Source organism: Epithele typhae (genome assembly GCF_022376455.1).
Source record: "Epithele typhae strain CBS 203.58 chromosome Unknown BXZ73scaffold_56, whole genome shotgun sequence".
In the NCBI taxonomy this organism is placed as follows: Eukaryota; Fungi; Basidiomycota; class Agaricomycetes; order Polyporales; family Epitheliaceae; genus Epithele; species Epithele typhae.
In genome coordinates, this window is record NW_025954247.1 from 51,200 (window position 1) to 64,682 (window position 13,483).

Below are 13,483 nucleotides of genomic sequence, written 5' to 3' on the forward strand. Positions count from 1 at the left end.
GCGGGGCACGGGGCCGGCGGCGGGAGGGGGCAGGAGCGTCGAGGGAAGAGCGCGTCCGGGCTGGGCGAGGAGGGCGGGCGCGGTTTATATCCCGCCGCTGGCCGGGGAGGAGCATGCGGTTCCGTTCGAAGATTGCGGGCTTGCCATACAGTCCCCCGGACCTACGCCCGCGCTCCCGCCGTGCCCCGTCCGCGCTCTCTGCCGCGCGCCGCGCGCTCGCGCTCGCGGTCGTCGCAATTGCCTGCGGGGAGCGCGCTCGGTTTTCCAGCGGCGAGCACGCGTTCCCCTGCGTTCTCCGACGGGAAGGGAGCACACGACCGCGGCGCGCGCGCGACGGTCGCGATCGGAGGCGTGCGCGATCGCGTGCGAGTGGGCTGGAAACACCGGCCCGCCGAGCCTTTCCCGCCAAGCCCCTCCGCAGATCAAACCTCCCAACCGGCAGACAGATGAGGATGTGGTCGGGCGACGTCCCACCGGATTCCGCGCACTCGCGCAACCTCTGCGCGACGTTGCGGGTCGGGCAGAGGACGCTCGGCAGGGGCGCGCGGAACCCGACCCCCGCTCTGGGGCGAGCTGCTCCCGTGCAGCCATTGACCGCCTTCGCTGCTTCTCCGCTTCGGGTGCGTTCCATCATGCCCTGTTCTGCTCTCTGGAACGCGCATGGCTCGCATCAGCGCGAGGCTCACGCCCAGTCTTCTTTCATCACCACACCAGCGACCGTCGTCCTGTAATCCTCTGATAACCTGCGCCGCGTCCGAGCCTCTGACGGCAAACCTCTGTCCGCGAGCGCCGATTTCGCCTCGCGCCACCACGAAGCTCGTGGTCTGCCACCTGCGACCGTCGAATGTCGCACGTCGCGATCCACGCCAAGCTCGCCGTCGAGGTAGCCCGCTTGCCCTCGTGCACCCAGGGCCTCTATCGCACCCCTCCCTCGACCGCGTCGGGAAACAATGCGTGGTTTTCAGGGCGCGATCACTGTTCAAACAACTCACGCAATGTCTTCCCACCCCCGTACGTCACCGCGATCCCATCCGAGCCCTCCCTGCCCCAGCGTCCCGAGCGCCTCGGGTCTTGCTCCACTCCGATACTTATCGCGGCAGCAGACACCACCGTATCTGCCGTTTGCAACCGGATACATCAGCAAACGCTACTAGCGTGTGAGGGCCTTGGCGCTTCCATCGAGTGCTTTGATTCCGGAGGTGAGTTCTTCACGCACATGCAATCATCGCGGTCGGGAGCGCAATTGGTGCCTCGCTGGGCAGACAGACTCTGCAGCGGGCTTGATTGTGGGCAGATAGTCGACTTGAATCATGATCGGGTGTCAGTGCCTTGTAATGCTGATTCAGACCAAGTTGAAGCACTGGGAGACGATGAACCTTTATACGAAAGCAGCGATTCTCGAGCTCCGGCTTCGTGCCACGATTCGCTCTTTGCTCCCTGCGCACCGCGTGAACGCAGCGAAAAACAAGAAATGCTCACGAGGAAGAAGATCTGTAGCGGCAAGTCCGCCAGTAGGAAAAATGGCGGCGAAAGCATGAAGAACGCACTACCCCATGCCCTCCTCTGTGTTCGAGATCTCACTTCACCTCGGTACTCGCGTAGTTCCCACTGCAGCCAGCGGCTTGTCCGGAATGATGAGAACGGATGTGCAGCAAGACGCCAGCCAGACTCTCGGCCGGATCTTCCGTGACCCCGGTCTCCATAGACTTGTGGTCATCCACAGAGGTATCTTGTCCCAGAGTGTCGACTTCAGGAAGTAGTCCCAGCCCAGAGATGGATGTGCTTACTCTCGGTCAACCACAGCAGCCCTGGCAGCACCGTTACTCTCAGCTATGGAGTGCGCGTGTGTCTTTGCTTCGCCACGCCGGCGAATCTTGCACATCCGAGGGGAACGGTGGGGCCAGATGACATGTCCCAAGTGGGCAAGCATAGCTTTGCATAGTAATGAAGGAGGCAATAAGCTCGCACGCCACGGCCCTCAAGGCCTCACCGCCGTTGAGCCGATAGTACTAGAAGGGCTGCCTAGGGGAGACTACCGTTGAGCGGCTCCCCCGGGAGCGGGACGACACGCACAGTCCATGATCCTGCCTCGTCGAGCCGATTTCAAGCCGCACGTGCAACACACCATCCCAGAGTCCCTCCTCCCTCCTCCCGCACGCTTCCCAAGTACGCCTCGCTTGACCTGTGTGCCCGCCGCGCCGGCGATTTTCGCGCCGTGTGCCGTCTTTTGCGGCCTATCCCATTACCCCTCCTCCGATCTGACGACCGAGAGTCGGCGGCGCGGGAGCCGGAAGTGCTCGAATTTCCGTCCTTCTGGGTCGAAGGGAATACTTATGCGCGCGGGCAGGCCGGCCGGGAGCGCGGTCCCGATGATGGCAGGGATGGGGGGTTTTGGCGAGTCCGTTCACACGCCGCAGCGCAGCGAGAGCAGTAAATGACTTTGAGAGCTGGATAGATCTCGGTTCGAAACATAACACGGCGTCTGAAGAATTGCAAAGTAATGGTTCGGCGTGCGGGCAGTGCGAGACTGAGCTTCTCACACCGCATGTGACCACGTCTCACAATGGAGTCTTCTGTGAGGATGCAAATTTGCTGGCGCAGGTGACAGTGTTGAGGATATATGAAGTCAATTAGCGACGCGAGCCCTATGATACCCAAGAAAACTGGCGCGAAACGACGAGACCACCATCGAACACTAGAAAGCGGGTCTAGCATTCATGCTTGCCGTACTGCTCCCTCCACGCCGCATACCCCTCCAGTGGAACCTCTCCAACCAAGTCTGCCGCGAGTTTCCGGAGCTCGGTGAGGTGCTGCGGTCCCATCGTTCACGTTAGTTCCTGACACCCTGTTCACCGAAAGGGGACACGAGCACGTACGTTTGTGAGCTGCAGCATGCCGACCACGGCGGTCGCGTACGACATGTATTCGTGGTCGTGAAGCTCGTGACGAATTTTGGATTGGTGCTGCTCGAATGGGCGAGTGGGTCCCGCGGGCGAGGTGTTGTACGAGTACATGCCGTGGTAGTGCAGGCGGTCGGAGAGGTTCCTCAGTTGCGCCTCGTGAAGCGGCTCCCCCGTCCGAAGGGACGACGCGACCGAGTAGAAGGTCGAGGCGACATCGCCGATCTGCAGTCGCATGTTCAGTTCAGGATCGGCATTCATTCGAAGCAGTCAACATACGAAGTACGGGTTGAGGATGTACGTGTGCGGGAGCGTCGACTTGCGCATGGCAGGGTCCATATTCACGAGCGCGCTCGCCGTCTGGGCGTTCGAGCCAGTCAGCACATTGCAAGTCGCATGAAAGAGGTCCGGAACATACCAGCACCAAGCTGTTCAGCATCTCGCTCTGAAGCTCCACCATCCTGCTGTAGTCCTCGTATGGCCACGCACCGCGGATGTTCCCCTCCCACTTGGACATCTCCGTCCGCATCCGCAGGTCCTGAATCTGCTCACTCAGGACGACAAACTTCGCGCGAAGGTCCTCGGGCCAACCGCGCGACGCAGGCGTGAACTTCCCGCACGAGAGCTGGAGGGGGTCGTCGGCGGAGAGCCAGATTGAGGTGAGGTGCGAGTACAGGTATGAAATCCCGGAGAGGACGTTGGCGTTCCGGATCCGCACGGCCTTACGCCCTGACTTGGGTGGCAGCATCATGACGATGAACGACGCGGCACAACCTACCAGCGAGGAATTAGCACTGCGAGTATGGAGAACATGAGAACTAACCGATCATGGTGGTGACCCACCGCTTCCATGTGACTTCCCAGCCAATGCCGATATTTTGGGTCAAGCCGGAGAGGTTCCCGTCAATCCAAGAGTAACCGAGCACAAGGGTGAATGTTGCCTGTGTTTCGTCAGCACCTAAACATGCGGTCTATGCACTGATACTCACTCCGGTCATGATAACACCTATAAGCCATTGTGGAGGAGCGAAAAGCCGTAAGAAGATGATGGGAAGGATAAACACCGCGGCACTGGCAGCGATGCCATACGGATTTCCAGTGCCGCTCCCCGCGCCTAGACGATCCTTGTTGAGAAAACGTCCACCCGAAATGATAAGTTCCTCTCACCGATGTACCAACACGCCATACCCAGAAGGGCCCCGACGAGAGTCCCGATGATACGGACCACGTAACTAATGGACATAAAACCTCTGGGATCGTGAAGACCTGCATGCGACTCACTTGAACACTTGGTCAGAGGCGTATACGTTCATCGTTGTTTGAGCCATGATCAAAACCCTGGCCACGCCGTGAGCAACGTGCTGCATCGCAGTGGCACTCAGTACTCACCAGATCCCGCGCTCTTTATACACAAAGCCTGGAATGAAACCCAGTTCAGGACTTGCGAGGGAATGAAGTATGCAGCACCGACCTGCAGATGCTTTTGCTACTTGCGGTATCCACAATGCGATCGTAAGAATGACCATCCGGAAAGCAAACTGAGCGTGCAAACGTAAAGTAAGCGCGGAGTTGCCCTTGTCTATGCGTTCGAAAACTTACCAACGCTTCCGGCGTTCGAGACCATTTATAGCCCTTGTGGATGGTGTTTGCGAGGCGCTGGAGGAAGTTTTGAGGGGGCCGGCTGTCCGGGTCCCGCTCTGCACGAAGTCCATGTCAATTCATCATTGTCCACAGGACGCCACTTACTACACGCCCTGATTTCCTCGGCGTCCTCAGGCTCCTCGGGTGTGTCGTCTTCTCCAACCGCATCCTGCCCTGAGCCACGCGCCGAGCGAAGGACCTGCCACATATGCCTGAAGCTGGTGGGTCCCCATAGCCTCGGCGTCTTCCGTTTCGACGCGATCGCAGTGACAGTTTCCGCGAGGGTCTGGATAGCATGGCAGACTGTTGTGAGATTCGAAGAGAACGCGAAAGCCAGGTAAAGCGAGCGGAGAGGCATGTTGCGGATCTTGCCGGCGTCGTGGTGCTCGAGCAGCGGCTGGAACGGTTGCAGGAGGACGAACCGACGGTCATTCTTGAAAGCTTCCATGGCGTCCTTGAGCACGGTGAGCGATTTGTCAAGCTCAATGAGGAGGGCGTCCTGCTCTTTCGACGAGCAGAACCACCGGTGCCTGTTGACGGAGACCACCAACGACTTGATGTTGGAAAGGACCTCGTGGGCTGCCGCGCGGACTTCGGATGTTGCCTCACGGATGTTGGGGAGAATGTCCACTAGCCGGACCCGGTGCTCCTGTTCGACAATCGCGTTGCACTCCCGGAACTGGCGGAATAGGTACGAGTCGCCAGTTGCTGTAATCTGAGAATCGGCCACTGATTCGGTGTCGGAAGCAGGCTCTTCCGACAAAGCCAACAAGCTCGACATTAGCTGGGCGAACCCGTTGAGCGACGCTGGAACATGGTGAGAGAGACTTCAAACCAGCGGACAGATTATGTGCGCACCTAGTCGAAGAGCCACGACCATAAGCGGAGACATGATCTCCGCTACGTCCTCCCCGTTCCATCGCCCCCAACTGAATTCAACACCGAGAAACTGCTTCGACGCCAACACTGCAAACATGTCAGTCCTCAACGCGTGGCATCATGTGAATGTATTTATAATTGCTTACGTTGCTGGATTTGGGCAAGTGAACCGGCCCTGAGCCCCTTGATCTTTCCAGCGAGAGGCTTTCCGGGCAAGACATCATGCGGGTCGGCCTGTAGAACTTCGTCTTGCACCGCAATGATGGTTTTGAACTTCTCTAGGAGATCCGCCGCGGCATTCATATAAGAGTGGTTCATAGACTCCGGGAACACGAAGACGGTGAGCACCAGCGCTATGGCAATGTAGCAGGCGACCGATGTTAACAAGGAGTTGAGGATGGTGTACTGCGCGAACGGGAACAGTGGACCGTAGCTCTGTGATGCTGTCAGCCAACGCCTCACTTGCACGTCAAGGGCGCGATCAGTACGTACACAGAAGATATCCATTGCAATCATGCCGAAGATGCTCGCGAAAGTTAGCTTCGGTGCGTATGCACGCATTAGGGAGAACATAAAGACACCACAGCCAAGGAATACACCGAAGATCGCATTAGAGCTGTAGAGAATATAGTCAGTATTGAGCATTGAGCATGCGTAGAGTTCGAGGGCTTTGCGTACGCAGGATCCAGAAAGTCACCGTTGAAGATTGCCACTTTGAATTCAGCGTCGGGGTTGGCCAGACCTGCCGCGCTGTGGAAATGCTCGTGTCACTTCGAGCTCCCTTTTGAGACGGGATGTATTCACTGTACCTTTCCTGGGTCTTCTGAAGCGTGGACTTCAAGACTGTCTGGTTGCGGACTTTCAAGGCTGCTTCCATCCCCGCACATGAAAGAGCCCATCCCAAAGTGATACCAAACACCAGTAGGGTCACAGCCTGATGGTGCGTCAGCACCCGATGCGAGAGCCATGCAAACGAACCGCATCGGTGTACACTTTCGCGCCGCAATGCACGACAAGAACGGCGTACTCACGACGATGAAAATTTGCAATGGCATATTCGCCGGCAGGAGCATTGACACCAGAAGCGTGAAGAATGCACTAGATCCCCGCCATCCCAACTGCACTCAGCATCTCACTTCACCAGCACGGAATATGACTAGTAGCACTCACGTGTTGCCCAACGTAGCCAGCGACTTGTCCGGGATGATGAGCACGAACGCGCACCATGAGCCCAACCAACATCTCAGCAGCATCTTCCTCGACTTCGCGCTTCGCAAGTTCGTGGTGATCCATGGCGGCAGCTGGTCCAAGAACGCCGTCTTCTTTTGCGCGGTCGCAGGCGGGCCAGCAGCGTGTGAGGCCTCGGTAGACGGCTTGACGTCGCGCGCCTCCTCGTTGACTTGCGGGACCGTCTCGCTGGACCGGTCGCTGTTCATCGCGGGGCGCGGTGTAGCGGGGCGAGACAAGGGGCGGGGCCCAGACTCGGTGAAGAGGTCAAGAGAAAGGCTTGAACGTCTTGTGACGAACGGTGGAAGTGTGCCAATCGCCTACAGCCGTTCAAACGCAACAATTGCAATTGCAAACGTCCCCGAGTACGGAGATCGGTGTGTTGCCAACTGCCGGCCAACAACTGTACGTCAGCCCCGTCAGCCCCAGAAGGCGTATGCTCGTCCTTGACTCACTGGTGCTGTGGGGAGTAGGCAGAGGTGGCATGCTCGGGGCGAGCATAATGATAGGTATCTATAGCAAGGATGGAAGATGCGCAAAGACTCCGGCCCCGAAGGGGTCGGGCGCTCGCGTCGGGGGCGGGAAGTGATGTCATCCGGCACGGTTTGGGGCGGGTAGCGCGAGACTCCATCTGCCACCTATGGTTCTGAGCGAGTGCCCTTCTACCAAGGTTGTAGGGTTGCTGCCCAAGCAATTGCACGCGGGAGATTCGCAATTTTTAGATGGGCGTGTTGGTTTCATTCTACATGATTACAGACTTCTATCCTATCCTCTCGTTGTTTCATACTACACGCGGGAATTCAAATGCTACTGTCATGCAAGCCCGTCTCACGCCGAGAGCTTCGCACGCAGCATGCTCTTGAGAGTCTCGCCGTCCGCCGCGAACCCACGGATACCCTCGTTCAGTTTGTCGTTCGCCATCTCGTCCTCGCAAAGCGCCCAGCGGAACTCGGACTCATTGTCGATGTACGAGATCTTCGGCATGGGGTCCGCAGACGCAGCTGCGAGGGCCTCATCAGTTCTGGTCACAAGAGAATCCAGTCACTTAGGAAACTTACCCTGGACGAAGTCAAGCTTCTTGGGAACGGGCGCGGTGTCATTCTTAAGTTCCTCAAGAAGTTTAGGCGAGATGGTGAGGAAGTCAACACCAGCGAGCGCTTTGATCTCGCCAGTCTGTAGGCAACAAAAGGTCAGGCATTGTTGACGTACGATTTTACTGGACTACGCACGTTACGGAAGGAGGCACCCATGACGATCGTCTTGTAACCGTGCTGCTTGTAGTAGTTGAAGATCTTCTTCACGGACTGAACACCGGGGTCGTTGTCGCCAACGTAGTCTGGGCCAGGCTTGGCCTTCTTGTACCAGTCGAGAATCTACGCGGTCGCTTCGATGAGATACATGCGCGATGAATGGATGAACGAGCACTTACGCGACCGACGAACGGCGAAATGAGGGTGACACCAGCTTCGGCGCAAGCAACGGCCTGCGCAAAGCCGAAGAGGAGGGTGAGGTTGCAGTGGATGCCCTCGTCGCGCTCGAGCTCGCGCGCAGCCTGGATACCCTCCCAGGTGGACGCAATCTTGATCAAGACGCGCTCCTTCTTAACGCCGACAGAGTCGTAGAGCGCGATGAGCTCCTTGGCCTTGGCCTTGGTGGCCTCCTTGTTATAGGAGAGGCGCGCGTCGACCTCGGTCGAGACACGGCCGGGAATGATCTTCAGAATCTCCTTGCCAAACTCGACAAGCTGTTGGGAGATAGTGGATGTCCAATGAGGTTCGCTTCCTGACAACGATAGGAGCGCGCGAGATGACCGGTCGTAAGTACTTACCAGGCGGTCCATGGAGGCGCCAACCTGCTCGTCAAGGCTGCCGCCCTTGCTCTTGCCGAACTCGACGGCGTTGTTGATGAGTTGCTGATAAGCCTCCTTTTTGGCCGCCGCGAGAATGAGCGACGGGTTGGTAGTCGCGTCCTGGGGCTTGTAGACATCGATGGCTGGACGATGCGAGAGGGTCAATCGCGCGCCCGGGCCGGAGATCTAAGCGAACGCGGTAGACTCACTCTCGAAGTCACCGGAGTCGGAGACGACGACGGTGCCGGTCTGCTTGAGGAGGTCGAGGGAGGTGGTCATGGTGGTGGTTGGGGTAGAGAGGAGACCTGGATGAGAGGGCCCTTGAAGTACGTTCCCACTGGCGGGCTGAGTGAGCTGGGGCGTGATCGGGATCGTGATTCCACTCGGGCGCTTCGGACCGGGCCGACCCCCACGTCGGGCGGAGACGGTCTCCCTCCAACGAATTTCGCCTTCGCACATTTGCCGGGTTGCGCCCTTCCACTATGTCATAGAATGGTCACACTGCCCGCACCTCGCCTAAAATAGCACCACCCACATTCAATGCCCGTACGAGAACTTGCGCGCCATCTCCACCAAGTTCCGGGCGCAAGAAACCTGCCCAAACGCAAGAAATCGCGTACATAGCAGATCTAGATGCTGAGAAAGGACGCTCCAACCGCTGTTTCATCCCGTGAACGCACGACGGGGACGGAAGCTTTTGGCCGTCAACCCGCCAGAGAGCGCGGAAACCGGCTACCAGTATAGGTTCGCGCGGACGGCGGGTGTGGGATGAATTGTATCCCGGAGGACTAGACGCGGATGCTCATTCACTTATCCATGGGCGTTTTCCACCCAGAATGCGCAGTTTCTGGTGGTTGCCTGTGGTTGCCCCCTGCCGACGATGCGCGTGTGAACCATGATCAACGTGCGTTGACGAATTGGCAGAGAGAGAGCATCTCGCGCGTTCCCACCACATCATTTATTGAGCCTGGGCTAGGCGATTTGGCCTATGTACCTGGCTGAGTCGACGTCACTGGAAGCTGAAAAGAGCAGACAAGAGACCATTAAATCTGTTTCCCCGTCAAGTGACAGCGGATCTGAGCGCGAGCCCTGTTACTTTCCGAGATAAATAGACGAGCGCTTCCGGGCTGTTTGGTGGAGTGAACACCACGTAAGTGGATGGAAAAAAATGAGATCTTCTTATGCTACATGAATTTAGTTTATAACACGCTTTCTCCATCCAATAATCGTCATTATCAGTCCATCCCGATGACAGCCACTCACCACGATCAGAAACGCACTTGTTGTGCGCGGCAACTGGGCCTACCGAGGAGAGAGCAATCCCTGCACGGGACTTCCTTCTCTGTCTACAGGGTTGAGCTTCCATGGGATGAATATTTTCGGAAACACATGTGAGCGCGTCAGCGCTGCGTATACAATAGCACTCTGTTCATCCGGTGGTTCATGGACATTATCAGATGCACACGCGCGCGCGAGCGGGTAGAGTGTTCCAATTAATGAGCTCTTCAAAAGTTTAAAAACAGAGCAACTGAACTCACCAGCTCTGCGTAAGCAACCGTGACGTTATCCGGTGGTGGTACTGGGGAATTGACCGACGGCGACCGGAGGTGAGATCACCGTATGTGATCGGAGAAGTATAGACGCACGGCTTGCACTCACATTGCCGCAGTGGCCGATGTATCATGTAGGTAGTCTCCCCGTAGCGTCCCACCTTGTCAGCACATGGCTGGGGTGTGCTGTACTCGCGGATCATTTCGAGTTCGAGATGGTTCCATGTAATGTTCCGTCACAAGAAGTAGATCAGCGCACCGACAGAGAAGTGTTCAGGGCCGCTCACACCGAGTTCCGGATCACAAGTGCATGCTAGATCCGTTGTATCATTGCGTCTTGCCTCGAGGCGCACGGGAGCCATCCTGGCGACAATGCAGGAACGATAGGGAGGCTCAATGGCAACGGCAGCCTCGAGGTGCCGTTTGACAGACGGTACCACACGGCGTAGAACCGGCGGAGATAACACTGTCGAGGTAGCCGCGCCAGATGAGCCCACCGCGAAATCCGGAGAGAAGTCGAGATCAATGCCGGGTGGAACTGCGATTATGAGGGTCCCAACCTATCTCGTGGGATGGCCGAATAAGAATGTCGTGTAAAGTATGACCTATAGACAGAGGCGTCAGTGGATCCGATGTGACTGTCTCCGACACACCGGGGCCTGCGATGCCATATCGGAGGCTACTGTAAACGTGGATTTTATTGAGCACCGTCAATGGCTTCCGCGCGAGATGCTCTAGATTCACCTGAGCTAGCCACCGTCTACTTAGCAACGGACGGTTGCCCGCGCGGTATTGCCGCTGGGTGGAAGCAATGACGTATTCTGGGAGATGTTGCGTGCCACCTGCGGGACAAGCGGGACCAATGGGAATATGGGTGCTTATTGGGATGACCGGTGAAAGCAGTTGGTGACGTCCGGTCGGCGTTCAAGGGGCCGACTTCTTCGTTGTGCTAGACTGTCCGTCCGTCCATCCTCCGGACCGCGGGACGCAAAACCCGTGTAGCGAGCGACTGATACAGCTGCCCCTGGAAACAAGCCACCAATGTTAGCGTCCGTCTGCGATAGGCAGCTCAGACCTTCAGGACACTCGAGAGCTTCGAGCGGCCGTCGCGTCATAGCTTCGGTCGCAGGACAGCCTCTGGTGTCCCTGCTCAAAGACACACTGAGGTGTGACGGTGCGGTCGTTTGCGGCGTTCGCGCTTTCTGTTGCGGAAGCCCAGAGGATGCGTACCAGTGTACGAGCCTCGAGGCGGTTCAGAGGGAGCAGAAGCGAAGGCGCGTGAGAACGCCAGGATCACATCCCAATCTGTCGCCGGAGCGCCGGCCCCAGACCCCTCTTGCCGCTTAACCATTATCGTCCTCAGTTCCCTCGCCCTCGACGCTTCCGGCCATAAGCGTTGCGCTTCGCCGGCCTTCCCGGTATGTCATTTCATACACCGATCTGCTCATCTCAACAGGTCCGCTTGTCCACTCATCACGCCGCTGCCAGCGTGCTCACCCTGGCCCTTGGCTCTCAATGCCTCGAGTCCACCACTCTGAACGAGGCTGTCCTCTTCCTGAGACCCCGATGGATGATTCGTGTCGTGCGACCACCTGGCACCGAGCGCTGAGAAGCCTCCCCAGCGTTGCTGGGATCGCGATCGCGAAGCCAGAGACACGCCCGGCGCCCTGCAAGGAACCCCGCTTGAAACGTAAACAGCCGTCCGGAGGATTTTGCTCCGTCTGTGGTTGTGCTACTTCAACGCCGGCTTTCGCTTTTCGGAGTCACCGAAGGCGTCCCGCTCATCAGTGCTCCTTGTGCTCTTGTGTCCACTTTTTCTCCATCACCGTACTTCTCTCCGACCTCTTCATAAACGATGTGCGACATGTTCAGCTCCCCTCAAGTCACTATGCCTCACTCTATTATTACCCTCTACGACATCCACTCTACTATCCCTCAACCCTGGGCCCCCAACATTTGGCGTATTAGGTTCGCCGCTTCGTTCCCGTCTCTAGTTGCCGACGGCTAAACGCTAATACCCATAGATTCATCCTCAATTACAAACGGCTGCCCTACCACACGCAATGGATCGAGTTCTCTGACGTCGAAGCCACGCTGCGCACCCTCGGTGCCATCCCGACCTCGCAAAAGTCTGACGGGCGCCCCGTCTACACGCTCCCTGTTATCGTCGACCAATTGCGGAACCCCGACGCCCCCGTGGTGCTCTCGAATGTCAACACGATCGCAGAGTATCTCGAGGCGACGTATCCTGCCCGGCCAGTGTACCCCGACGGATCGCGCGCGCTCCAGACGCTCTTCGCCCACTACGTCCAGGACACCTTCGCCAAGCCTCTCCTTCCCATCCTCGTCCCGCTCACGCACCAACGCCTCCCGGAACGCAGCCAGGCCCACTTCCGTCATGAGGGCCGCGGTGGAGGCGCCGCGGGCGGGCAGGGCGAGCTCACCAGCGCCCAGCGCGAGCAGGCATGGGCCGCAGTCCGGGAGCAGTTCCACTTCCTTGCGGGTATCCTGGACAGGAACAACTCGGACGGGAACGGCATCGTCGTTATGGGGCGCGACGTCTCGTACGCCGACTTTGCCCTGTGCTCCGTGCTGTGAGTACCACTCTCCCCGTGGAAGTCCGTTCGCCAAGCTCAACACCGGTGGGTAGGATCTGGGTCGAAAAGGTTTCTCCCCACGACTGTTGGGCTCGAATCCGCGAATGGGACGGTGGCCGCTGGGCCCGTCTGTATGGTCGCTGCAAAGAGTACATGGATGTGTACTGATCACAAGCCAAGCGCACTCCTACAAATCCGATCTGTATCGTTATTTTCGTGATTTTTTGTAGCCACACCTTTCTTGTCTTCGAGGCCGGATCCTCCGTATTGTAGCATCTCATACCTACCAATGTACCTTCGCGACATCAGGAAAAGGTGTTTTTAACGGTAGCGCCCGATAGCACGCGACTCTGCCAGATCGGGACAGGCCGTCTGTTGTCTGCGCGACAAATGATGATGGCAGAACGGTAGCAGTTGATATTCATTCGTCTTCGATATGACGTTTGATCATATTTCGTGGCCGCATACAGGTTATGATGGATCGACTACAGGCACTAGTAGCTTAGACGGAAAGCTATAGTCGATGATATGATAATGATAGTAGACGATCATGTGCCCCTCCAAGGGTGATTCATGGCGCGCGGGGTGCATGGTAAGTTCGTAATGAGCCATACGGTCGGTTCGCGAGTGCGCGAACAGTGCGCGCGGCAGAGAACGCGGTGCGCGCGGCAGGGAACGCGGTGCGCGCGGCAGAGAACGCGGTGCGCGCGGCAGAGAACGCGGTGCGCGCGAGGATACGCGGGTCAGCGCGGGCGCCTGTACCGCTTACGGATGGAGTCCGCCGCAGTCCGGCGACGGCGAGCCTCACCACCTCCCCTTCTCCCATCCGGGGCCTCTGTT

At 58.0% G+C, this 13,483-nt stretch overlaps 3 protein-coding genes across 3 annotated transcripts; 1 reads left to right on the forward strand and 2 right to left on the reverse strand.

Annotated features, from left to right (window-relative positions):
* Positions 1–2,708: 2,708 nt before the first annotated feature.
* Positions 2,709–6,856, reverse strand: BXZ73DRAFT_52330 (uncharacterized protein; the record flags this gene model as incomplete). Its single annotated transcript, XM_048020791.1, has 19 exons — positions 2,709–2,810; positions 2,877–3,125; positions 3,180–3,260; positions 3,319–3,674; positions 3,724–3,841; positions 3,890–4,014; positions 4,068–4,132; positions 4,182–4,238; positions 4,290–4,317; positions 4,372–4,438; positions 4,500–4,597; positions 4,647–5,348; positions 5,400–5,507; positions 5,567–5,855; positions 5,913–6,036; positions 6,099–6,170; positions 6,230–6,354; positions 6,452–6,518; positions 6,591–6,856. 19 exons carry the CDS (start codon positions 6,854–6,856, stop codon positions 2,709–2,711), a joined length of 3,099 nt encoding a protein of 1,032 aa, XP_047874325.1.
* A 619-nt stretch (positions 6,857–7,475) lies between these two features.
* On the reverse strand, positions 7,476–8,775 carry BXZ73DRAFT_52349 (transaldolase; the record flags this gene model as incomplete). Its single annotated transcript, XM_048020797.1, has 6 exons — positions 7,476–7,658; positions 7,713–7,820; positions 7,877–8,020; positions 8,077–8,391; positions 8,476–8,639; positions 8,706–8,775. 6 exons carry the CDS (start codon positions 8,773–8,775, stop codon positions 7,476–7,478), a joined length of 984 nt encoding a protein of 327 aa, XP_047874326.1.
* A 3,159-nt stretch (positions 8,776–11,934) lies between these two features.
* BXZ73DRAFT_52352 (uncharacterized protein) lies at positions 11,935–12,811 on the forward strand (the record flags this gene model as incomplete). Its single annotated transcript, XM_048020798.1, has 3 exons — positions 11,935–12,014; positions 12,071–12,640; positions 12,697–12,811. The coding sequence occupies 3 exons, from the start codon at positions 11,935–11,937 to the stop codon at positions 12,809–12,811; spliced, it is 765 nt and encodes a 254-aa protein (XP_047874327.1).
* Positions 12,812–13,483: the final 672 nt, after the last annotated feature.